At 47.6% G+C, this 27469-nt stretch overlaps 1 protein-coding gene across 1 annotated transcript in view; it reads left to right on the top strand.

Moving 5' to 3' along the window:
• CEP350 (centrosomal protein 350) overlaps positions 1–27469 on the top strand; it is a 1478431-nt gene that overhangs the window by 12313 nt on the left and 1438649 nt on the right. The window contains exon 2 of the mRNA XM_078643560.1: positions 14957–15042. Within this exon, the coding sequence (XP_078499686.1) occupies positions 14970–15042 (73 nt within the window). The 5' untranslated portion in view covers positions 14957–14969. The remainder of the gene's footprint in view (positions 1–14956; positions 15043–27469) is intronic.

The raw sequence follows: 27469 nt of genomic DNA, 5'->3' as shown, positions 1-27469 counted from the left end.
GCGTGACGTCCCGGCCATCTAACCTCCCCAACACTGCCACAAACCTCCCCTCAGAGTCAATCTCCGTCTGCAGGGGCTGGAAGGGGACACCCGCCCGAACCCAAATCAGTGCCCCCCTAGCATGAGCGGAGTAGGTCATGTAGTAGAGCTGCCCCCTCCAGCGCCGCTGCAGTGCATGCCCCTCCGCCCGAGTCAAGTGCGTTTCCTGCAGAAAGGCTATCTGAACCCCCCCTGCGCACCAAATATGCATGTACCTTATATCTCTTACTTATAGAGTTGAGCCCCCGTACATTCCACGTAACATATTTCAGTTCCAACTTAGCAGCCATTGGTAAAGCGATAGCAGTAACAGAACCTGGGCGACCCTAGCGGCACACTGACAACCCCCCGCAACAACACACACCCACAACTCCCCCCCCACCCACCCACCCCCAGAACAGGCATCAAACAGTTGCTACCCATCCAAACTCCCACCCCCACAAATGAGGGAAGCTCTGGAAAGCACCAGAGACTCACAAAATATGTGAGATAGAGGGGATAGCTCAGCACCTCCGGCAGGCCAGCTCGAAGACCACTGCTCCGTAGTGGGCCGACCCCAGTCTAGAAGGAACCTCTCCCCCCACCACCCAGATAGCGCCACCGCCCAATCGAGCACAGAGCGCCAAGTGGCACCCTCAGCACCATCAACACCCCAAGAGGACAGGAAAAGTAACCCCACCCGGCATCCCATCAAGAGGAGCCCCAGCAGCACAGGTATAGACATCGCCATATGCCTGACACCCCTCCTTACTGTTCCCTGCACAGCTACCAGACAGTCACTCGTCCAACAGTCCATCAGCGGTCTGGGGGGTAACCCGAAGCAAATCTCCAAGTTCCTTCTCCGAGCCCCCATCCGAGCCTCCTTGTCCCGTTTCATCAGAGCCCACACGGGAGCCCGAGTCAATCACAGGGCCCACCGCCGCCACTCCAGAAATAAGAGACACTGCTTGTAAAGCTGCCTGCCTTTCCAGTTCCGTCTGCGAAGCCGGTGGAGATCGCTGGCTCCGACCCCGCCTCCGAGTGCGCTTGCTCCGCCGCGGCCGATCCTCAGCAGCCCCCGGCCACACTCCCGAACCATCCTTGCCTGCCCGGTACCGTTCCAGCCATTGCCAGGCCTCATCCGGCGTGTTACAGAACGTCGCCACTCCGTCCACCAGCACCTTCAGGCGCGCAGGAAACAACAGGGAGTACTGAACCCCCTCGTCACGGAGAGCTCGCTTGACAGCCACGAAGGAAAAGCGGTCGCGCTGGACCTCCTGAGAGTAGTCAGGGAAGAGAGACACAGACGCATTTTCCACTTTGTACGGGCCGTTCATTCTGGCTTGTCGCAGAACAATGTCTCGGTCCCTGAAGTGGAGCAGACGGGCTATGACAGGTCGGGGGGGACGACCAGGAGCCAGAGGTCGGGCCGGGACCCTATGAGCTCTCTCCAAGGTGTAGAAATTCGTCAGGCCCTCCGGCGCCACCTCGTCCCGCAGCCAACGTTCAAGATAAGTGACCATATCATCCCCCTCGACGTTTTCGGGCAAGCCCACCACTCTAATGTTGTTGCGTTTGTTACGCCCTTCAGCATCAGCCACCCTCCGCTCCAGAATTTGCACCCTACGCGCCAGATCCTCCAGCGTGGGGTCCGTCGATTTCTGGGCTGGTTCGAGTTTCTCAAGCACCAATTCCGTAGATTTGACGTGGTCCGCAAGCTTATCGTGGTCCGCCTTCAGGAGGCCCAAGTTCGTAGAGACCTGCGCAATATCCTGATGTAGTGCCTCCCTCGTGTCACCAATGGCCTTGAGAATCTGGTCCATCTGCTGTTGTGGAAGGCCTGTGCCCTGGCCATCCGCCGGTCGATGGTCGTGCGCCTCCGGGGGGTCCTCAGCTTGATCCGCCGACATCGCACCAGCACCCTTCCGCGGTTTCCCCATGACGCGCCACTGGCGCGCACAGACGCGTCCAACACCAGGGAACTGCCCCTGAAAGGAACAAAGGTCGCAGGGCTCACCTCCACGTGGTAGGCCCGCATGCGGTAGAGGGAGAGGGCAGGCGGGCAGCACAAGGAAATGTCATGCAGCTACTTCCAGATGGGTCGTCAACAAAGGCCGCTAGCCATGCAGGCCGCTCCAAAACACACCAGGCCCCTGGTGGGGGACCGCAGAATCCGGGAGACAGGGTCCGAACCAGGGGAGCCCAAACGAGGCTCCGCTCCCCCTCCAGCGCAACACTAGGTCCAACGGTAAGGGGGCACGCCAGGGGTTACAAGCACAGGCCAATCGAGAGCCACCCGCCGGTCAGATCCCGCGCCACAAGCTCCAAGGCGCCTCAGCGGGTCAGCACAGTCCTCTCCAGGAGCGAGTGGGCTTCTGAGGATTCCCGGCTCTCAGGCCACCATCCGCGTAATCGCAGGCCCCCGAGGACCCGGCACCCGCTCCCGAGCCCAGCGCCCGGCCGTCACCGCCTTAACATCCAAGGCCACAGCCCCAGGGTGTCCGATGCGCGGTCCCAGCGCCGCGCCCCACAGCACCTGGTCCGACTTGGCTCTACCAGGCGCGGCGCACTCCACAGCAGGGGTCGCGACTCCGGCCAGCCGCGGCGGCAGCAGCGCCCCTCCCGGATCCGGGCCGGCGTCCTCACGAACCCGCCAGGCACTGCCGCGGATCCCCGGGTGCCCGCACAAGGAAGTCGCGGTGTCCCGCACTGCCGGGTCAGCCCCCCGAATGCGCCGATCTCCGCTCCGTGATGGTGGGTCCACCCCTCAAAAATCGAGGCCGGGGATCTGGGCCGGCTGCAGGCCCACCGTAAGATGGCCGCTCCTCAGTGGGACGATCTCCCGTCGGCCGCCGGATTCGGGGCGACCACAGAGCTCGTTCAGCTCCTAACTCCCGTCGAGGTGTCCCAAGACCTCCAGGGTCCACAACAGGTCGGCGGCGTAGCTGGGGCAGGGATAATTCAGGAGAATACACCGAGGTCGGCCCGGAGCTCGGGACTCAGGCGACCATGCTCGTTGGCGCTTAAGCCACGCCCCATGGACTGGACTTTTGTATGGGGTTGGAACAGCCAATTTTTGTTGCCAGGGACTGTCCACGTAAACATTACAAAATATGGAAAAGATGGGCGGACTATAGGGGATTGTGGCCGGAGCCCCCCGTTGTCTTGGAAGATCTTCCAGTGGAATAATTACATGCTCCCATGGTCTTGTTTTGGTGCACTGCGGGGAGGGGTTGGAGGGTGGGTGCGTCTATGCTTATATCTCTTTGTTTTATAAGTAAGAAGCGTGAGCTGAACCAGATAGACAATGTGTGACTCGGGGTTGGTGGTGGTGGGGGGTGGGGGGAGTGAGGGGGTGGAGTTGGGGGGGTTTTGAGGGTGACGGGAAGTTGGGGGGGGGGGGAGTTTGTGCTCCGGATGTTATCCTTGGATATGTACCTTAGTAGCAATGTTGAAAAGTGTGCAATCTGACAATAAAATATGTTTTAAAAAAAAAACTACAAAAGAAGGCAGGAAGACATCACATCCAATCTCACGGGCGAACTCCAGATGACCGGACAACAGTGTAGGACCCATTCATCCAGTTTGTACAGTGATATTGCCCATCTCACTTCATCCCAGTACCCCACCATCAGCCCACGGTCTCTCTGGTCACGGCTCTAGCCATATCCCTCTGTACTCCGACCAGTCTTTCCAGATCTTAAAGTGTTCCTGGGGCAGCCCAGTGACAAGTAGATCGGCCCTGTCAGTCCCATACAATGACCCATGCCCTTGGTCAAAGTGTTCACATGCGGGGCCTCTATCGCCTTCCAAGCCTATGCAGTATTTCTCTTACTGGCAGGGAGACTCAGCCAAAGAAGTCCCCTCTGATAACGGGTTCCCCCTAGATCATCTGTGATATGTAGAAGTATGAGTCTAGGATTCCGGGCAATATCCCACCACAGCACTCCCAAGCCTTCCCAGCACACCACCCCAGAAATGGGCCAACCGCGCGCAGTGCCAGAACATTTGAGGTAAACCACCCCTCGGATCATCACACCGCAGGCAGTTTCGTGTGATGGATCCTGACCTGAGTGAGATACACTCTGATATATCTTGAGTTGAATTAATCTAAACTGGGTGGCTATTACCACCTCTCTGGGGGCATCCACCACCTCCCTCCAATCGCCATCATCCAGGCAGCCCAGTTCCCCCCTCCCCCGCCCGCTGCACACCCACCATCGGGTCCGGCACATTACACAGTAACATTTTGTATAGTTCAGATAACATGCTCTTTGAGGTTTGTGACAAGAATTCTAGCCTCCATCGGGGGGAAAACTCGGGGATAGCCTCCAGATGCTCTAAAGAGGGAGGTTGGCATGAAGGAGGTGCAGATTGCCCTTGACTAGATGAAATCCTTTCTTAAAGATTTCACTCAGTCACTTGACCTTTCCCCTGACAGCTCAGCTAAAGTCTGTGTGAGTTGTGGAGTACCACAGGGATCCTCGCTGTCCTCTCTTCTTTTTAATCTCTATACTTGCCCACTGGTACATACCCTCCAGCAAAAGAATGCCAAGATCTACAACTACGCTGACAATATGCAGCTGATCTTTACCATCAATGATAAACCAGAGGCAAGGGACATTTTCCAAAACACCAAGCTATTCATCAGAGACTGGATGAACGACAACCAACTAAGACTCAACTCGGATGAAACCTAGATTGTTGTCATCAGTATTAATCTCAACCATTGGAACCCATCCTACTGGCCGAGGAAAATGGGATCTCCCCCTGTACCAAACAAAGCCGTAAAAAGTCTGGGCATTCAAATTGATGAAAAGCTATCCATGAAGTCACAAATAGCTGCAGTGACATCCTCATGCTTCCTCCAACCTAGGTGAATCAGGAAGATTAGGAAATACTTTCCATGGACGCAATAATTCAAATCGTCATCGTTTTTAGTCTTATCTAAAATCAATTATGTAAATGCCCTCTATCTGGGACTCCCAATAGGCCTCAACCACCGACTTCAAATAAGTCAAAACCAGGCAGCTAGGCTGGTCTTTCAACAACCACGTCACTGTCACATCGAACCATTGACGAAAAAACGACACTGGCTTCCGGTAGCCCAACAGGCCATTTTCAAAATGGGCTGCACTATCCATAAATCACTCCATAACAAAAGCCAGAAGTTTATATCTTCAAGAATTCAGAGCTATATTCCAACGCGCTGTCTCAGATCATCCTAGCTGAACCTCCTTCTTCTAATAAAAAAAAAATAATCTTTATTGCATTTTTTATTTTGATGACTTTGGTATTATATTGTATTACGGTGATACATGGGTCATTTGGAGTCACAAAATTACATACACTTTCCGATAGTATGTTAGAAATCACAAGGTATAAATTTCCAGTAAAATTTTTTGACAAAACCTTCCAGGGTCGGTGGTCATACATCATAATAAGGTACTCCGTTGTACTAGGCGACCATTATGCCTCATAGCACTTTGTAGATCCTGAATGAGACTGCCCCTGTAGCTCATATTTGTACAAAGCATACTTGTGGTCCCTGTAGTTATATGCAACACTGTGGCTCCTAGTCTGTAAAAAAAAAAAATAGGAATTGGGGGGGAATTCAAGGCCCACGAGGGGTCACTCTCATGTTCAATCATCTGGACAATTAGGAATGCAAGCAAGATATATCTGTTTGTGTTTTTAACTTAATTAACTGATAAAAAGTGTTGTCCTTAACTTATTAAAACTGGGTTAGGGTGTCTGTGACGTGGGCATTGATGACTGTTGGTCCGCCAGGGCAAGTCGGAGGTTCTTCCATGCAACTAGAGGCATAGTACAGCAGGTATTTGGTAAATGTCGAAAGTATTGTATTCATTACATGAGTGTAGATAATGTGCCAGAGGGGACTCAAAACTGGTTCTAGCTTAGGAGATGTTGTGCGTCTATGTCTGAGCGGCCTCATCACTTTCATGAACATTCTGTGAGGAAGTACCACTGTCTTCCCCATTACCATGTTTGAATTCGGTGAGGATTGTGTCCTAGTATTGTGCTATTATGTGTTGTGTAGCCCAGTTGTTTCTTCTTTGTGTAATGTTGTGCTCTCTGCTTGTGCCCATACCAAGAGAGACTTTTTCCAATGGTCTACGACTGGAGGGGCTTTGTGTTTCCATCTTTTTGTTATGAGGTGCTTGGTGACAATCGGCCCTAGGTCCCTGAAACCAGAGGTGAATTTTTTTTGTTTTGTTCTACGGGATAAGCCTAGGATACAGACTTCCCATGTATATGACAGCGACTCATCAGTGCAATTTGTGAGTGTTGTGTGGATTGTGTGCCAGTAGGTGTGGAGAGAAGTGCAGGACCATAGCCTATGCAGGAGATCTGTGTCCACCTGTTGGCATCGCGGGCATGCTGAAGTGGCAATGTTAAAGTATCTGTTTATTTTGTCACGTGAGAGGTATGCCCTCTGAGTTATGTAGGTTTGTATAAGTTAGAATTTAGAGCTTCTCGGTATGTGTGTGGAACTGGCCAGAATCACATCCCATTCTTTCTCCGTCCAAGGATGTCCTCTGTCCGCTTCCCAGCGTTCCCGAAGAGCTGACATGGGCTTTAATGTATGGGTGAGTAGCGCCTCTACAACCAATGCACTATGTGTGATCTTTGCCCCATTTTGTGTAGGTATTGCAGTAAAAGGTGCGTTTTTGGTTCTGTTGTTAGGTCTCCCCATGTCGATGTAAGTGACCTCAGAATAGAACTGTGGAGAAGAAATTGCCCCGCTGGTAGGTCGTATTCTGCTGTCTGTGTCTCGAAAGATAGCAGGGCGCCGTCAGTATATAAGTCACTCTGCTTGTCTAGTCCTGCCTTGTGCCAAAATCTAACCGCCATGTCCGAAGTGCCTGTTCCTCCTCTATGCATTCCTGCGAGTGGTAGGACCTGGCATAGGGGATCACCCACCTGGTGAGGTATAAACTTCTCTTGTAGCATTTGTGTGCCAGTTATAAATGAATTTGGGAGGGGCATGGGAGTCGAGTGATAGGATGAAATAAATGATAAATCTGAGTTTGCGACCATGGCTGCTGCATGGTTGCTTTGTCTTCTAGTCCTATGCTTGCAAGCCATCTTGTTGTCCACTGCAGCTGCTCCACCAGGTAGTACAGCTCTATATTTGGGACAGCCAGCCCATCTTTGCTGGTGGGAGCACATAATTTCCATAGTGCTATCCGGGGCCTACCCTTATTCCAGATTAGTTCTCGGACCAATTGTTCCAGTTCATGAAATAACGCGGCTGGAACGTAGACCGGGATGTTTGAAAAATAATATAACAGTTTTGGCAATATAACCATCTTCGTTAGTGATATGCGGCCCATGACACTTAATGGAAGAGTCTTCCAAAAGTGCGTTTGAGCTCGAATCGCGGAGATGACTATAAGTAAATTACCTTCTAATATATCTGCAGAAGTCCGGTATATAAAAAAATACAGAGGTAGCAAAATGTATCTGGATACCATTTAAGGGCAGAGTCATTAATTAGCACTTCTGTCTCCATAGTGTCCTCACTGAAGGGGTAAGCCCGCAAGTTCACCCGGAAACCCAATACTTTTTTAAAGCCTCTGAGTGTATCCCCTATGATAGCGGGAATATCGTGCAGGTCTCGGACATATAGGAATAGGTCATCCGCATATAAGGGGACGGGGTGCACTCCGTCTCCCAATTGGATGCCCCATCTCTCCCCATCCCTGCGTAATAACATCACTAGTGGTTCCATAGCAAGAGAGAAATGTAGCGGAGATAACAGGAATCCCTGTCGTGTGCCCCGTTTCACTTGAATGCCATCCGATATGAGCCTGCCTGTTTGAACTCTGACTGAGGGGCTGCGATAAAATAATTGAACCATTTGCAGGTAACGTCTCCCAATCCATATTTACGTAATACGTTCTATAGGTAGGGCCACTCCAGGGAGTCAAAAGCCTTTTCCAGGTCTAGTACAAGGTATCAAGATCGTGGCCAGTGTTCCAGCGCATATTTTTGTACTTTGAATATTCTGCGTACATTAAGTGATGTGTTTTTGGTAGGAACAAAACCATTCTGGTCTGGGTGTACCAATGTTCTTACAAATGGAGCGAGTCGGGCTGTCACAATGGAGGCAAATATTTTATAATCACTGTTTAAAAGGGCTAGCGGTCGGTAAGAGCCGAGGGATTCTGGGGAGCGAGATCAGCATTGCCTCATTTAGTGTGTCAGAAAGGGTGGAGTCATCTATAGCGGCTTCATACACCTTTAGTAACTGAGGTGCCAGTGTCTGGCCATAGGTTTTGTAAAATTCTGCGGTAGGCCATCCGGCCCTGGTGTCTTACCATTTGATAACAAAGATATGCTCGCCCTGACTTCCACCAAAAGGAGAGGATCATTCAATTCCAATCGTTGCTCTTGTGTGGGGCATGGTAGATCTATATCTTCAAGATAGCCGCAGATGTCCACTGGGGAGGGCAGTGTGTGTGTGATTTATATAGCAAGATGTAGTGAGTGGTGAAAGCATGGTTTATTTTCTGCTGTGTATACACAGTGGTGCCCTGCTCTGTGCGTATTGATGCCACTGGGGATGTGTTTACATCTTGGCGTATTAGCCAGGTTAGAAGTCTGCCCGCTTTGTTGTTTTTTATGGTGCGTCGTTGCTGAGTAGTTAAGGCACCTAAGCTCTTCTAATAATAGCGTGTGTTCCTCCCTATCATGCATAAGTCGTCTGTCAGAGCCCTCTATCTCTTCTTGTTTATGTGACGCCAACTTCCTCTCTATTGCAGTGAGATCTTTCTCCAGCTGAACCCGCATATCGGCTTGTGTGCCCAGGCACTGTCCCCTGGTGACTTAGTGGGGTCAAAGCTGTGCCCGCATTAACTTCGAAGTATTGTGCTACACTTGCGGCTCTGAGATCTCGGATTGACGCATCAAGTATGGTGCTGCTTACCCATTCCAATTCTAGTATATGTGGGTTGTGATCTGAGTGCATCCTACCCATGTAGTGTGATGCTGTGACATTAGGTAGTAGATCATGTGAGAGCATGAAACGGTCCAAGCGTACATGGAGTCCATGTTCCCTTGAGTAGAAGGAGTATTCCCTATCATGTGGGTTCCTGTGCCTCCATATGTCTGTTAAGTGCCATTGTGTTGCCCATCCCAGCTGAACCTCTTAACAGTACATAGATTTAAGAGGAAAAGGATGGAAGGGGTAAGATTCTCAGTGATAGGACCCCAGGTATGGAGCTCACTTCCAACTGAAATTAGACTGGAAGCAAATAATATGAACTTCAGGAAGTAATTAAAAACCTGGCTGTTCATCCAAGCCTACAGCCAATCACCTGAGCTGTTGCTAACCTCTGTACCCCAGCACCAAGAAGCCTAAGGGGATTCCTGAGGCATTACCTGCCCGCACCTGCCCGCAACCTGTATAATTTGGTCTCGGTTGCTTGCGCAGACACTAAGGGGATTCCTGAGGCGGAAAGCCGGGAATCGTAGCTCGTAGAGGTTTTAATCTTTTGCTTTCTTATCTTTTTAAAACTCACCGCAGTACTTCTCACTTAGCGGCGCTACTCCACCTTCTGTACCGGAGCTGATTAGGAGCTGCTGGGGACACAGGAGTGATTTCCTTGCGTATAACATTGATCGCCATCTTGGGGGGAATCTGAGTTAGTAGGCCAGTTTCTTTGCGCATCACCTCTTCCTTGGTGTATAAAATGACCCCATCAGCTGGTACGCGCAGCGGATGCGCTGCTGGCAAACCAAAGGCAAGCCCGTCCGAGCCGGGAGGTGAGAAATGCTGCCCAATTTGCTCCGAGACCCTTGCCGGCCGGTTTCCTTTCTTACACAAGCAAAGCGTTAATAGAGATTAGAACCTCGGCCTTGAATAATAAAGGAGTGACAGACATCTGCCCCTCTAAATTTCCAGCAGTATTAGAAGGGCCTGTAACCTGTAACATCTGTAAGTACCAGTGCTGTATTGAGGGGGTCGGTCTGATTGAATACCCTGAGTACTGCTTGCAAACTCCTGCGGGGCAAAGCTATATCCTATGCAATGTCAGAACCCTGGTAAAACACTCTATTGAAATCTGGGATACCTGTCTACCTACTCTCCGGACTTATGTTTTTTAACAGAAACATGGCTAACCCCTCATAACTGTCCTGCAATAAATCTGGCAATTCCTGATAACTACAAGTTTATACATCTGGATAGAGGGGGAAAGCTGGGAAGAGGAATTGGGCTAGCCTTTAAAGATCATCTTAAAGCCCAATGGTTGGCTACAACTTGCAATGACGCATCGGAAATGGGTATCTTTAAGGTTTCCTTGTCGCCTACGGCGACCTGGGACGGAGCCTTACTCTATCGCCCTCCAGGACCGAAATTGAATTTTGTCAACTTTTAGACGGAATTCATAGCCATGCAGGCCTTGGCCTCCAGTAACTTCATCTTACTGGGGGACTTCAATTTTCATGAAGAGGATATGTCCAACTCAGATACCATTCAGCTTACCTCAAGCCTTCATGATATGGGTTTACTGCAACAGGTTCGTGGTCCTACCCATAGTGCAGTCCACATGCTGGATATGATCTTTATAAACATGGAACACCTAAAGTTTCACTTTTCACGCTCTCTGACATGGACGGATCATTATTTGATTTTTTTTCAAGCCCGCCTAACAATGACTGTCTCAGTCGAAAGCCTCCCAACCTTCTAAACTCACAAAGGGGGAGACCCTGGCAGAAGCTTACCTTGGAAGCATTTAAGGAGATTTTTCTACGCTTTAAGAAAGACTCTGGACAAGGTTTGCAGGATACTTCCGCCAAGCTGGCTAGCTTCAACTTGCCTGTGGTCCAGACTCCGGATGTTGTCATCCCTGAGTGTAAAAAGAAACCTTCTACCCGACGGAAATCGGCCCCATGGTATACAGGGGATTTAAAAATGGATAAATCCTCATGTAAAACCCTAGAGCGTCGATGGAGAAGAACTAAAGATGAGGCGGATAAACTAATGTATAAAGCAGCTTTATCTTGCTATCATCATAAAATTAAAACGGCTAGATGTAAATTTATACAGCTACAAATAGAACAAGCCGGTAATTCATCTAAGGCACTGTTCGACATCGTGAAAGATTTTGTCTCTCCTCCTGCATGTAAACAACTATCTCTTGAAACATCGGATCTTTGCGACTCCTAAGCGACATATTTTCAAAATAAAATCTCGTTAATCTATGATAGTTTTCCTCCCAGCCGCTCTGATCATACCAGATCTACTGGGGTCACTGATATCTCCATGTTAGTGCATGGTTGTCATCTTAGGCACTTTAAAATGATCTCATTGGAGGATCTAAAACATCTACTTCAGACAGCAAAATCGGGATCTGCAAGTGACATTTGCTCTCCTAGCACAATGGCCCTTCTCTCCCCCATTTGTGCTTTGCCAATCCCGGAAATATTCAATACTTCCATCGAAACGGGCTTTATTCCAACAGTTTGGAAGGAATCATATGTCCGACCAATCCTTAAAAAATTGACAGCAGATCTTGAACAATTATAGACCAATATCCTTGCTACCCTTGTTAGGGAAGATACTGGAAACACACATAAACAAACAATTGAGCAATTATTTAGAGATAAACAACATCCTGCACCCTTCGCAGTCAGGCTTCCGGCCGGGCTTTAGTACAGAGACCGCCTTATTGGCTGTCACGGACTCAATAAGGCAGATGAAGGTGGATGCACAATTCTCATCCTCTTAGACCTCTCCGCAGCGTTCGATACTGTCTCCCATCGACTGCTGTTGGAGAGGCTACGGGATTGCGGTGTTGAGGACATTGCTCTGAAGTGGCTAAAAAGCTTTCTGACAGATAGAGGGCAAACGGTCATGTTGGGCCCCTATAGGTCTCAAAAGTTCCGGTTAGATAAGGGAGTACCACAGGGCTCCTGCTTGAGCCCTACTCTCTATAACCCTTTAACCGCGGCGGAAATTCCGCCGCGGTGCGGGTGATTTATGGCGTGGACGTGGTTCGGACGGCCCCCGGCCGTCCTCCGCACAAGCCCACGTCGGACGGACGGCGGCCGTCCGATGCACGCAAGGGGTTAACGTATATATGGCTCCTCTGGCCAAAATTGTCCGACCCTTTGGGTTTGAGATTATATCATATGCTGATGACACCCAGCTTATCTTCCCCATGGCATCAAATCTGAATGAGGAGAGACTGCGTTTTTCGGCTGGTATGATGGCCATTTCAAGCTGGATGACAGAATGTTTCCTCCAGCTCAACCCAGGAAAAAATGAGTTTATGCTTCTGGGAAGAACGAATAATCTCAATATGGCGGATTTGCGGCCTGCCCAGCTGGGGAAGGACCCCACACCCTCACCCTCAGTGAGGAGTTTGGGAATACAGTTGGATGACAAACTAACCATGAAGGATAATGTTAAGAATATAATCTGTTCCTGCTATTATAGCCTTTGCCTCCTTCGTAGAACCATCCATATTTGCCAGTGAAACATCGTGGAACGGTGGTCCAGGCGATGGTGGTGAGCCGCATGGATTACGGGAAAGCCCTACTGGCTGAAGTGGGTGAAACTCTGATAGCGAAACTCCAAGTAATCCAAAATACTGTGGCAAGGATGGTTCTAAACCATCCTCCAGGATCTCCATCACTCCAACTGCTCAGTTAACTTCACTGGCTTTCAGTGAAAAATAGATAATTTTTTAAGATCTGCTGTCTCCCTTTCAAAGCCATCAATGGTACAGGACCCGATTACTTACAAAAGAAACTCTGTATGCAGGCCTCCTGCCGTAATCCGAGATCAAATGCTATGGCTTTGTTAAAGATCCCTCGCATTCGACGCACCCGTTCAGGGGGAAGAGCTTTCTCATATATCGCTCCTAAATACTGGAATTCATTACCGGAGCCTCTACGTAAATGTCCTTCCTACTTGATTTTCAGGAAACAACGCAAGGCCTTTCTATTCTAACCTTTCGGCTTTAATACTCCTTTCTCTCTCTGGTTTTCTTTACCTTAGTAAGCGCTGAGATGCCCCTGGGTGAGTCATGCGCTAATCAAAAGGAAAATAACATAACATGGTGAACGGGCGCTTTATAAGTCTGTTATAACGTAACAGATACCTAAAGAACTGTGTACGGTGCATATCGTACTCTTCCTGCAGGTCTTGAAAGGGGCTTAAATGTTCTATTGTGCAGTACATCCCCCCGGGTTGAAATGCCTATGACATCCCAGGCCCTGAATCCCTTCAGGACCTCTGCCTGCGGAAGTCTGGTGCCCTGCCACAACAGGGTCTCCAATGTGAGGCGATCGGCCCACCACACTGTCTTAAAGCTGTATTCCATATCTCCAATACCACTCGGGTGGCAGGAGGAAGAGCCGCAGAGACCCTCCATCTACAGAGCAGGTGGAGAAGATCACGGCCATTCAACAGACCGCCCCCCGGGACCCACATACGCAGGGTCCCCATAGCCCCCGAACCACACCTCATTCACAACCATCCGATGCACAGCACAGTTGTATAGGAGCACATCTGGGGTGGATATCCCCTCCCGTCCCTCCAGCAACGATTGGATTTGTGCATTAACCTTACTTAAGATTTTATCGATTGGGAATGGGTAGTTTTGCAGTTTGTAAAGCAGACGCAGGAGGGCCACTATTTTAAAAATGGCTAAGCACCCCAAAGGGGAAAGGGGCAGAGTGGATCAGAACTTGACGTTCTGTCTAAGGGCAACCAATTTAGGCGATAGGTTGCGTTTAAAGGAGTGGGTCGCGTCACTGGTGACTAAAACCCCTAAGTACTTAAAACCTAGAGGGAGGATCGGTATCCCCGCAGCCCATGGCAATTCCACTGGACAAGCATAAATTGCATATTTTTGGGGATTCACCCAAAGACTGAAGAAGTAGGACACTAAAACTTTCAGAATCTCTAGCACCCTCGGGCCTTAGACCTCCGGATTTTCCATTAGCCATTGGTGGTTAACAGGATTCTGTCACCCAGACTACTGAAAACCCCTGATAAGTGCATCAACCCTCACCCATGCAGCGAAGGGCTCAATCACCAATGTAAAAGTAAGGTTGACAAGGGACAATCTGGCCAGGTGCCACTCGTCACAGGAAACCACTCCAACCCCACCCCTCCAACCCACACTCTGGCCATCAGATTGTTGTAGAGAAGGTGCACATAGTTCACAAATTCCAGCCAAACCCTAATCTGGTAAGGAGGGCAAACAAAAATTCCCAGTCCACTGAGTTGAGCGCCTTCGGAAAGTCAATGGAGAGAAGGCCACAAAAGGCCCCAATCATAGCAATGACGTTATGCACCCTACACAGAGTACGCCGAGTGGCCCAATGGGGCATTAATCCAGACTGTTGGTGGTGAACGAGGTGAGTGATCACCCCCACAAGACGAGCGGCCAGCATTGTAGCCCAGAATTTTACCGCTGAGTTCAAAAGCAAGATTGGGCGGAAGTTCCCTCAGCGTGTCCCCTCCATACCCAGCTTTGGGATCACAATCTCTGCCGACAGCAGATCAGGGGTCAACTTGCCTCTCTCTAAGACCTCTTGAAAAGACTTCAGAAGTAACGGGTAAGTCTGTGGCCATACGAGGTACCAGAATGGGTTGGGATGTTTTTGATTATCATATGCTGAAACTCCAGAGATCTATAGAGGATTATTTTTGATGTCGTAATAAGTTAATTGTGAAGTTATCCCGTATAGAATTTAACTAGAAATTAAATAAAATGATTTCATTATTGTAATTAGAAATATTGTCTTCAGTATCTTCAAGCAAAGGACTTGAAGTGCAAAGATTTAGCCTCTTTACTTCTACTTTTTGATATTATCAGCAGTGATGTGGCCGTTATTTCTATTTTGAAACCTCCTTTCCTGTTTCCCACACTCTTGCTTTTCTTTAACTTTGCAGATGCTTGCCAAAGATGTGGAGCGGTCATTTGAAGGAGAGTCCTTCCCAAACTTCAAAAACAGTGCAAGGCAGCGAAACTGTTCAAAGTAAGGAATTTATATACTGTGGTTTCAGGAATGTTTGTTCCAGTAGTTCTCACCAGGGTTTAAATCCATAGAATAATTGGGTGCTTTACAGCTGCGGTTGTTTGTTAAAGGATGATATTCATGTTTGGACTCTTAAGCATTTGTAAGCTCAGTGGGTAAATGGCTGGTTAACCATAAGGAGGTAGCACAGCATTTCTTAACAACATTGTGTGCCTACTATGCTGTCTGAATATTTATAGTTTGCTTTTCTTCTTTTATGCTGTGGGAAGATTTGGTTTCTTCATCCTGTTCTGGTGTTGTGTGGAGTCTTGAGAGATGAGAAGAGTGACCCTCATTTCCATTGTCCCGCAAAATATACTGCAGCAATTTTCTGTTGTTGCTTCCTTTCTAATGCTTTTAGAAGGTACTGTCTGACCTTTACAGTCTGATGTTGTTGAAAACTCTGGTTCATCTTTCTCTTTGGGATTATGAAAGCTCTTCTTTTTCACTTCCTTTCAAGAAAAAGCTGTGGTTTGTTCCTTTCTGTAGTCCATATGAAAGGAGAATGAATCACATGTTCTGTTATTACCAGGGTCTTAGGTTCTCATGTTTTAGAGAACCACATTCACATTTAACATACGGTGCAGTATATGTTGGTTCTCCGCTCTGTTGGGTACGTGAATAGCCTCATCATTGGGTCTTTTTTCTTTCTCTTGAGTGTTCAGTTCTGTAAGTGATCTACTTTCCTCCACCTGGAGGGAGACCGTCTGGGTTTTCCACACTTGTGATTAGAAAATGAGAAAGGTGTTATGTTAGTGTGGTTACAATTACCTCTGATCTCAAGTTCAGTCTTTTATTTACTAAGGATGGGCCAAGATTAAAAAGTGGATCTGTGGTTCTGTGGAGGAAGAGTTAATGTTCCACCACACCTAGTGAAGGTCGTGGTAGGTCGACATGTTTTGGCCCTTTGATGCCCTTGTGGGTCTGTGAGCCTTCTTCAGGACCATGTTATAACTGGCTACCTTGGTGGGTTGAGTTTGTTCCTTTCTGTCTTATAAGGTTACGAGAAGTAGAGACCGATAATGTAATTTTTCTGGTCTGCTGGAGGCTCTTTTATTCCCTTACTATTTAGTGTAATGAAGAAACAGAGGGTCCATCCCTCTTTCTGTGAAAGCTTATGTTGGTCAACCATTCTGCATTACTAAGGGAAGCTCCGGTTTAATTAATTTTGGATATTTAATCTAGCTGCAACTTTGACGAAAACAAATCGAATATTAACACACACGGCATTAAAATTTCAATGTTAAAAATACATTTAATTGTAGACTTTACTTATACATCCGGATGTTCTAACAGTAACTGGCTTTTCTTTTTCATCTTCTGGCTGCTGACCTTCTAGATGATCCTTTTCTTTTCAAGTCTTCAAGAAGTCCCAGCTGGTCCCGCCATCATGTCTAACTAAGTACTCTCTAGCTTAGTCGCTTACAATTCTTAATTGGGATGCTGTAGATGACCCTTCAGTATATTTAGCAGAGGAAGCTTTAAATAGTCCTTTCTATTTGCTGGCCAAGGAATTTGTAGTGTTTCCCTCCCACTTCTGACCATGGCTGTGAGATGTGCTGGCTAGTCGCCACCACCCTCTAAAGATGGTACTTTTCCCACATTGTAGAAAACCCACATTTGTAACCAGTTACGCTGCAACCATGTTGTTTTGGGAAATGCCACTGTTCCTTATGAAAATTGTGCAAATGTTGTCTTGCCCATCTCACTTCCTGCGGCTCTCAGGCTTTAGTCTTGCAAGCAGCTCCTTGCCATTGGGACTGTCACGGCTCCTGCTGGTATCTTCTCTTAGGTTTATGAAAACCATAGATGATTGCTCCATTTGTAGGAAGGAGAACTGTCCTTCTGTTGTCTATGGCTATGTAATAGTGTGAAAGGATTCTCCTGCTGTCTTAGCCTATTGAAAACCCCAGCTGGTCTCACGTCAGGGCTGTTAACTACTGTTATGCCACTCTTTGGACTTTGAAAGTGTCACTTACTCCTTCTCTAGGTTTGTGTTAACATTTTCTATAGGAATATAAATGTTTTAAATGTCTAGTTCCCTCTTGGACAGGGAAAGATTCTTGCTTGTGTTCTTGCCTCCTTCCCTATTATACAGTCAGCCTAAAGCATTGAAAATAGCCCCATATTCCTTCTACATAGAAATGGAGGACTTTGTTTTTAATTCACTTGTTCTTTCACTTTGTGGGATGTTCTTGCCGTTTAATCTTACTTTTTATGATGTACAGTATGTTGGCAGGTGTCTTTTTCTACAGATCTGTGGAATCTTTGGTTAGTCCTTTTGTAGGGCTGCAATAGCCTGGAGCCCCCTGCCTCCTTTGCTTGTGCTTTGGGATCTCTGACTGAAGATATCCTCTCTAAATCTGTGGGATATTGCTGTCTGGTCTCAGCTGCTCTGTGTGTCTTCTCTAGTGCCCTCTGTCCGTAGGTTTGTGAATCTTGGTCTCTCTCATTCTTTTTTGCTGTAGAATATTCTTGTTAACTCTCCTACATCTCAAGGATTGTTCTGTTGTGATTGGTTCCCTAAAGAAGTATGACTCCAGTTGACTCCCCAAATATTAAGATAAAGGATCAGGTTCCCTCTTTTGTTAGCTCTTGTAGAATTTCATGCTTTCTCGTACAGTCTTTATCTCCCACTTTCTTTCTCTTGCCATATATTTTTCATGCCTTCTCTCCCTTGTTTTCTTTCTCACTTTTTCTCTTGATCACATTCTTACTTACTTTCTTTACACTTTTCTCTTGATCCTTGTGAGAAAGTACCTTCTTTCTTGCATGGTATGCCCCCACTTTTTGCTTAATTGATGATGTAATTTGACTGAGTGTGCCCTGGGCTCCTGCCAATCAGGTACCCAGGGCTGTGTTCCTTCCCTAAAACTGTATTGAAGCCTAAACCCAATTGGCATCTCTGGCCACATGTCAGCCCCTGGTAAATGGTGCCCTAGGTACCCAGGGCACTGTGACCAGAGAAGGCCCCTAAGGGCTGCGGTAAATACATTGGGAAACCCAATGAACCTTTGGAGGCTTGGGCAATACAATAAAAAGTAATAGGTGCCTACAAGGGAATTTATTTGCAATGGACGTAATTGAATATGGAATTACTTATAGGATTAGTCCATCTGGAAGAAACCCTCATGTGTCATTAGACAACTTCACTCAATGAAACTGATCAGCACAAAAAACACGGGAAATCCTAGACTTTTGAAGGTACAAATTTGTTTATATAAAGCAATAATTAACAGGCATTTGTAATGCAATAGGTTTTGCATTAGGAAAGTTTGAGCTTTTGGTATTGTAAATGACAATTTTTTTATTTATGTTTTGTTTTTGAAAATAGCGAAATTAATAGCTGTCATTTACAATGCCAATAGTTATAACTTTTGCAAATGTGACACCTATAGCATTTGTAATGCAATATGTGTTGTATTTATGTGACTTACATATATTGATATTACGAATAACAATGGCTTTTCATTTTTTTAAAATAATTAATACTTAAATAAAAGTTATTGTAATTTATAATGGCAATAGCTTAAACTTTTGTAAATAACTTTTGTGAAGATTATGTTCAGTGTATTTTATTGTGAGGAAAATCCAAGAACATAAGTGAAATATTAACATCATTTTGTTACATTTGTAATAAAGCTTGAAACATTGAGAGAATATATGTGAACCAGTTGTTGTTGAATGGTTGCACAGATTGATGCTGTGGTGGCGCTGAGTGATGTTGTGGTGCCCCTGAGTGATGTTGTGGTGCCCCTGAGTGATGCTGTGGTGGTGCTGAGTGATGCTGTGTGCTGCGCTATGTTTTGTTTTGCTATCCTATGTTTTATTTTGTTATGCTATGTTTTGCTATCCTATGTTTTGATTTGTTATGCTATGCTGTGTTTTGTTATGCTATGCTGTGTTTTGCTATGCTATGTTTTGCTATGCTATGTTTTGCTATGCTATGTTTTGCTATGCTATGTTTTGCTATGCTATGTTTTGCTATGCTATGTTTTGCTATGTTTTGCTATGCTATGTTTTGCTATGCTATGTTTTGCTATGCTATGTTTTGCTATGCTATGTTTTGCTATGCTTTGCTTTGTTATGCTATGTTTTGTTGTGTTTTATTATGCCGTGCTTTGTTTTGCTATGTTATGTTTTGTTATGCTATGCTATGTTTTGTTGTGTTTGGTATGCTATGTTTTACTATGCTATTATATGTTTTGTTTTGCTATGATATGTTTTGTTGTGTTTTGTTAAGCTATGCTATGTTTTGTTGTGTTTTGCAATGTTTTGTTATGCTATGCTTTGTTTTTTTATGTTATGCTATGTTTTGTTAGGTTCTGCTATGTTTTGTTGTGTTTTGGTATGCTATGCTATGTTTTGTTTTGCTATGCTTTGTTATGCTATGTTTTGTTATGCTATGCTATGTTTTGTTGTGTTTTTTTATGCTATGTTGTGTTGTGTTTTGCTATGCTATGCTATGTTTTGTAATGCTATGCTATGTTTTGTTTTGCTATCCTATGCTTTGTTTTGCTATCCTATGCTTTGTTTTGTTATGCTATGCTGTGTTTTGATTTGTTGGTGAGGGTGAGTGAGGGTCTGGTAGGGTGAAGGTCTGGTAGGGTGAGGGTGTGTGAGGGTGAGGGGGTGTGAGGGAGTGTGAGGGTGAGGGGGTGAGGGAGTGTGAGGATGAGGGTGAGGGTGTGTGAGGGTGAGTGTGTGAGGGTGTTTGAGGGGGTGTGAGGGTGTGTGAGGGAGGTGAGGGTGTGTGAGGGGGAGATGGTTGTGAGGGTGAGTGAGGGTGAGGGTGAGGGTGTGTGTGAGGGTGAGGGGGTGTGTGAGGGGGTGTGTGTGAGGGGGTGTGTGAGGGTGAGGGGGTGAGTGAGGGTGAGGGTGAGTGAGGGTGAGGGGGAGTGAGGGTGAGGGGGTGTGAGTGTGAGTTGCAATCTGCACCAGGGTTGGTATGGTAGGTGAGGGGGTGTGAGGGTGAGTTGCAATCTGCACCAGGGTTGGCATGGTAAAAAAGAATCTATGTTTCACTGCTTGAAGTACACAACAATATTCTGGCGGTGCTCAAGTCAAGAGTGACGTTATCTCCCGACCACCACCAGATCTCACAAGGAGTTGGGACCCTATGGACAGAGAATTACACGGCCACTGTGGCAGAAGAAAACCTGCATGATGCTGGTAGAGAGCACACGCGTCATCTGTACACATGACATGCTAGAGAGAATACAAATAAAACACTGCATACCATCTATGGTGGCCTGTAAACATTGTACATTTCAGGGGCTCCTGCAGGTCAGCCATGAGACACCGAACGGGCCTTTGAACTCCCCTTCTCTGGGTGTTCGCACTTTTATCCTTTGCAATGTACGGTCCCTAGCCGGGCATGCTTTTGAGGTATGGGATTTGATAAATTCCCACTCGCCGGAAATTTGTTTTCTGACGGAAACATGGCTGAACTCCACCAACTTCCCACTGATCAATATAGCCATCCCCGCGGACTATAACATTATCCATTTGGATAGGGTGGAAAAAATGGCGGGGGTTTAGCTATAGTTTGTAAAAGCTATATAAAAATTGCCTGGGTTATCACCCAAATTGATGATGGTATGGAAGTGGGTATTTTTAAAGCCAACTTCTCCCCCTCCGAGAGCTGGGCAGGGGCCTTAGTCTACCGCCCCCCAGGTCCAAAAGGAGACTTTGCGGACAAACTTGTGGACTTGATAGCCACAAACGTCCTTGCAACGAATAACTTCTAACTATTGGGGGATTTCAACTTCCATGGAAAATTATTTTCATCCCCGGAAGTGAGCAAGCTCCTCACGGACCTCGAGCAGTTGGGGCTCTCACAGAGAGTCCGAGGACCCACGCACAGTGGGGGCCATACATTGGACCTAGTCTTTACTAATATAGGTTCTCTCAGTTTTGACCCACCGGCGCCCCTTACTTGGTCGGATCATGCGCTGATCAAATTTACGATGGCTCCCAGCTTGCTGACTCCGCCTGATCAGGCCAGTGGGTGTGGAAAACCATCTCTGCGCCAATGGAATAAGCTGTCCTTGCAAGCCTTTGAGACAGAATTCAAGGCGCTACCCCCGCTGAGGGATCAGGATGTATCAAGGGCACTGGATGAGTTTGGGGCGGGTCTGAATTGTGTTTTGGACACAATTTTACCAGCTCAGCCTTGGGCCAGACCCACCCGGGACTGCCGTTCAGCCCCCTGGTATTCGAGGGAGCTCAAACAGGAAAAATCATCCTGCAAAAGGCTGGAGAGACAGTGGCGTCGGTGTAAGTCCACACAGTCCAGGGCGCTTTTCAAATTGGCACTGGTATCCTATCACCAGAATATGAAGGCAGCCAGATGTCAGTATATAGTGACACAAATTGAAAGGGCAGACAATTCTTCCAAGGCATTATTTGATATTGTGAAAGACTTCACTGCTCCGGTCGCCTGTAAACAACCATCAACTGAATCTCAAGAGTTATGTGACTCACTGGCCGTTTTTTTTCAGCAAAAAATTGAAAAAATATACGCCAACTTCCCACCTCTTAAACAGGATCCCTTATTATCGGAATGCTGTTTGGAAGGTCACACTGACCAGGCCGAGTGTTTATTGGAACATTTTACACCTATCGCCCTTACGGAGGCCCTTAGAACCTTGGAAACAGCAAAATCGGGCTCCCCGGCAGGCCCTTGCCCCCCCAAGGTTATGGCACTTTTGGCAAACACTCTGGCCCCTACGGTTCAAAAGATTTTCAATCTTTCGATTTCCGAAGGCGTGGTCCCAACCGCATGGAAGGAAGCATTTGTCCGCCCAATACTCAAGAAGGCCACGGCCAATCCTCAGGATTTAGGCAACTATCGCCCCATTTCCTTGCTCCCTCTCTTGGGAAAAATGCTGGAAAGCTATATTAATCAACAATTAAATAGACATCTTGAATTAAATAACATCCTGGACCCTTCACAATCCGGGTTCAGACGGGGCTTTAGTACAGAAACGGCCCTGCTGGCCATAACAGATTCCTTGAGGATGACTTTGGACGTAGGAGGATCGGCAATTCTGGTTCTGCTTGACCTCTCCGCGGCTTTCGATACCATCTCTCACACGAAGCTTGCGGAGAGGCTGAGCTCTGCCGGTATTCAGGGTCTAGCCTTTAAGTGGCTGCAGAGCTTTCTGCAGGACAGACATCAAACTGTCACCATGGGCACCTATCAGTCCAAAAACACTCTGCTGGACAAGGGTGTCCCCCAGGGCTCCTGCCTTAGCCTCACCCTTTTTAATATCTATATGGCGCCATTGGCTAAGGTGGTGGAAGCCCTGGGGTTCGAAACAGTGTCATACGCCGATGACACCCAATTGGTGTTCAACTGTGGACCAGATAGAGAGGCCGATAGACGCCGATTCTGTACAGGTATGTTGGAGATTTCCAACTGGATGGAAAAAAACTATCTTCAGCTCAACCCAAGCAAGACAGAAGTAATGCTTCTGGGCAAGGCAGGAGAGTCATGGGCCTTGGACTGATGGCCGACGCAACTCTGTGCCCCTCCTGTGCTGGCACAAAGTGTCAACAATCTGGGCATCAAACTGAATCAAACCCTCTCAATGCAAGACCATATATCCTCAATAGCCGGGGCTTGCTATTTCAGGCTAAAGCTGTTGCGAAAAATCCTCCCCTTTATTCCCATGACTTATCGAAGGACGCTGACCCAAGCGACGATCATTAGCCGGCTAGATTATGGCAACGCCCTGCTAGCCGAGGTCGGAGTATCCCACTTGAGAAAGTTGCAGGTTATTCAGAACACTGCTGCCAGACTGGTTCTGAATCAACCAGCTGGCACCCCGTCACTGCCTTTGTTAAAATCCCTCCACTGGCTCCCAGTCAAACAGCGGTCCTTTTTTAAGGTCTGTTGTTTGACTTTCTCTGCCCTTCAGGGCTTAGGTCCTGTGTATCTGCAAAAGAAAGTGGTAAGATACAGACCCACCCGGGCGCTGAGATCTCCCTTGATGCGATTACTTCACGTGCCACGCATCAAGCGCAGCAGGTCGGGGGTAAGGCCTTTTCCTACTTAGCCCCTAAATATTGGAACAGTCTCCCAGTGGCCCTGCGTGGAATCTCCTCTTATGATGCCTTTAGGAAACACCTCCAAGCATACCTGTATTAGTGGCCCTAACTTCTCTCCTGCCACTTCGCTCTCCAGTTGTGACTGAGGAAAGCGCCGAGATGCCCCCCAGTGATTTGTGCGCAATGTAAGTTCACAACATAATATAACATATCTATTGTTACAGCGCAGCGCACTCATCTCTGGTGCAAGTTCGCGCTGCCGGAGATCATAGGTCTTCGATATACTGTCTGAGATGTAACCGGCGTCCAATGATTGCACACATCAAAGGTCACGCTGCCAGAAACAAATAACACATTTCTATACTACCCACCCTCAGGCGGCTGATGAAAATACACATCTCCAAGGCACAGCAATGCAGGTAGGCGGGACACGCATTGACAATGCAGAGCCCACGACGTCCCATATAATATACATCACTGACTCGCACAGCGAAGAGCCTTAAAGGACAAACATTACTGATGCACAAACAACCCAGGCTACTAGAAAGAACATGCGGCCTCCTTGCAGTCACTGTCAGAAAATGTGTACACATGAGTAGGCTGAGAGTGAAGGAAACAGGGGAACAAAAGAGACAGGGCGAAAAAGAGGCGGAGAAAAAGAGGCAACGAAAGAGAGAAAAAAGTGGAAGAATGAGGAGACGGAAAATCTGTATCGCGGGAGCAGGGCTTCAAAAGGAGGGTGAAAATGATATAGTGGCGTTTTAAGAGAGAAACGAGGAAACAAAAAATATCCGTGGAGGCAAAGTGAAAGATTAACGGTAGGTGAGAGGGTGAAAACAAAGCCAGTAGGAAATCTGTCGCCAGGAGAAGGGTCTCGCAAAACAGCCTAGTAAACCATGTAACTGTTTATCTGGAATACACAAAACGTCTGCTGGGTACGAGCACAGCCTGCGACGTACTTTGAGCCTGAGGCTGCTCTGTGGTGGGGGAGAGGGAGGGGCAGGTGTGAGAGGCAGGAAAAGCAGATGGCCACAAAGGAATGCAGGAAAAGCAGAAGCGCTGTTTTAGTTCGACCTAAAAAAAAAAGCTCTCGGCATTGCTGTGACGGGGGCATGCATTCCTTTCAAGTCTGATGCGGGGGCGGGGGAGCGACAGCCTTTGAAGTCTGATGCAGTGGCACAGACAAATGGTGATGTGTGATGTGGCTGGCGATGATGTGCACGCCCCTGGCTCATATGAACTGTACGCGATCCGCAGCTAGGTAGACTTTTTGGACCACTTACTATAATCTCGCCTATTCAATCCGTATGGGATAGAATAGGCGAGACCTAAAAAGGAGTACAAACACATGAATAAAGTCAGCAAAAGATCATGAAAAGGAAGTAAAAACAAACTATCCTAACAGTTCCTGACCAACAACTATTAAACAACAATATAGAACACGACAAACCTCATAATGAAAATAAATGTCGCAAGAGATTTGACACCGTTTCTCCGGAATAGAAGATGGGGTCGATGTTTCGGTCTAATGGCTTTAGTCCTTCAGACCATCTTCAGGACAGTAGTGTTTGCTAGAGCAAGACTCCTATATTAATATAATACAGTATGTTACATAAATGCAAACATAATGTTGATCCAAGAACACATTCAAAGAATAGGAAACTGTGTAGGAAAAAAGTGCCATAATTCAATTATCATAAAAAAGTGCCTTTATGAGATAAATGCACAAGCCAGGTGAAAACATCCTGAATTAAAATAGCCACCATCACCTCAATCGATGGTCAAAAGAGAAGCTTACTTGTGTAAAATAGTAAGATGCAACCAAAAACCATGAGCAGCACTTACTGTGCCACCCTTAGAGGCCCTGTGCCCTGACACACACACACTGCCTTTGCAGGCTGAGTGTCTGGGTGTAGAACAAAACAGAGTCGACATGGCACACATCCCTGTGTGCCATGCCCACGTAACACTGCCCTGGCATATCTCAGTCACCCCTCTAGCTGAGTGCCCTATGCCAGTGGTGTGGGTACAGGTGCAGGAGCCCTGTACCCCTACAGTACCCAGGTCCATTCCTGGGCACTGTAAGTGCTGTGCTGCCATTAAGAGTATATGGTGCTGGGAGGTCGTCATCACAAACTCCACAGCACCATGATGGCTTCACTGAAGACTGAGAAGTTTGGTATCAAACTTCCAAGCACATTAAACCCACACTGATGCCAGTGTGGCATTTAATGTAAAGTGCACAACAGAGGGCAACTTAGAGTTGCCCCCTGAAACTAACCCACAACCAGCGTCCTGACTGAGAGGCTGCCAAGGCTGCCACCCAGCAGACATGTTGCTGGACCCCTGGGTAGAGCCATCCGCTCTCGTGGGCCTGCAACAATGCACATCCTGGGGCGAGGTGCTAGGCCTCCTCCCCAGGATGGTCAGGGAAAGCTTCAAAGGCATGCCGCCTTTGTGAGCTTCTCCAGGCCACTTGCTGTACTCAGCAACTGGCCCCCACCGGTTCTGACCCCCCACGCTGGCGGGAAGACAGGTGGGAAAACCAAAGGGAGGAAAAGGGGTGTGCCAGCCACTGCCAACCCCACCCCTCAGGTGGGGAAGGCGAGATAAAGCACAACTCTGGGCTCTCGCCATCTTGAGGATGGGGATCCCTACCCAATCACAGCTAGGCTCCTGCCCCCTCCCACTGGAGAGTGGCAGGATAGGGGGTGCACTCACCCCAGGAAAAGGACCCAGTGGTCCCTGTCCTTTCCCTACCTGTAACACCGCTAAATTTTGTATTGAGGGGCACCCTGAACCCTCCTTCCTCGGATCCCGATTCCGAAACTACCAAGAAGAACAAGAAGAAAGAAGGCCTGCCGTGCAGCTGTTAACAAGAGGACAACACCAACTGACTTGGCTCCAACCCTACCGGCCTGTCGACCCTCGAACCTGCTCCTGCTAAACCCCAGCGTCTCCTGTTGTCAGCGAATTCGAAAACCCCCGAGGACCTGACTGCCTTGCCCATCCAAAGACTTGGACTCCCACGAGCAGTGGTTCTGCTCAAAGATCTACAACCCCTGGTGCTAGCCTGGAACCGTAAATCCAGCACACTCTGCACCCGCCGAGGCCGGCCCGTGCCTGAGTGAACAAAGACCACAAGGACGTCCCCCTGGTGACTGTGACCCAGAATCCAGCACACAGGGACCCTCCTCCACACTCCTGACGTCGATTGCAGCCTCACAACAAGGGACCCCTCCAACCGCGACCAGCAGAGGGTAAGATTTCCCAACACCAAAAGACACCCCTGCACCGGGCGCCCCACGGCCCCCTGTGCCCAACTCCTGGGTGTCTTCCTAACCTACAGCTCCTCAACTTACCTCTTGAAGTGGTGGTCGCACCTGAAGAATCTCTGTCCCCGAGCTTACAGACTTTGTTCTTCTTGTGGCTTTCTCGTTGAAATCCATTGGGCGCCCGACGGCCCAAAAGCACCCTGCACCCAGCCGCCCCAGTGCCACTGGGAGTGCAGCTACTGTTCTATTATACTTCCCCACTTGCCCTGTGTAAGTGACCCGGAGCTCAGCTCCCACAGCCACGTGGTTGCCTGCTAGCAGCCACCAACCAAAGCCCCCTACCCGCCATAGGCTAACATTGTGCCTACTATCTCTGCACCCGGCTGCCCCTGTGCCCCTGTGGGTGTAACTACTGTACCTATGTGAACCTGGGAGACCTGTGAGTCTAACCCCAGAACCTTAATGCTGCCAGTCGAGTACTTACCTGAAAACCAATAACCTATATTTTCTCCATAGGGTAACATTAACTTTGAAATATTCACTAAAAATCATCCAATCAAAGAACACGAAATTAGTCACATGTTACCAGGAGAGATCCCAGTGCTCCCAGTGCCGGATCTTTGTGCCCAGCACTAACCTTAAAAAGTAATTACAACCGAGATTTTCCGATAACCTGATTTTCCTCCATAGGATAACATTGGTTGGTTTTTGCCAGAAATTCTTCTGTGTCGATTTTTGAAACATACAAATGCTCCTTAAAAATCACCTGTGTAACAAAAACGATTTCTTTCAACTGTTTACAGGAGATGCACCAGGGCTGAATCCAGGATCCAGCCCTGAATAAGAAAAACATACGTAAAATAACTGCTATTGCATTTTACTTAAAATCCCTATTGAGCTCAATGTTATAATTGTGTTTAACTTGTGTTGCATATTGCATTAAAACGTCTATTGCTATTTGAAAGTATTCAACTGTAGCATGTCATTCTGAGAAAGTATTTTTATACCTACTTGTTGTTCTAAAATAAAACAACAATATATTTTTATATACACAACAA

This window comes from Lissotriton helveticus, chromosome 1_1 (genome assembly GCF_964261635.1).
Source record: "Lissotriton helveticus chromosome 1_1, aLisHel1.1, whole genome shotgun sequence".
Classification (NCBI taxonomy): Eukaryota; Metazoa; Chordata; class Amphibia; order Caudata; family Salamandridae; genus Lissotriton; species Lissotriton helveticus.
Note: the sequence above shows the minus strand (reverse complement) of the source record. Positions and strands in the feature narration are given on the sequence as shown.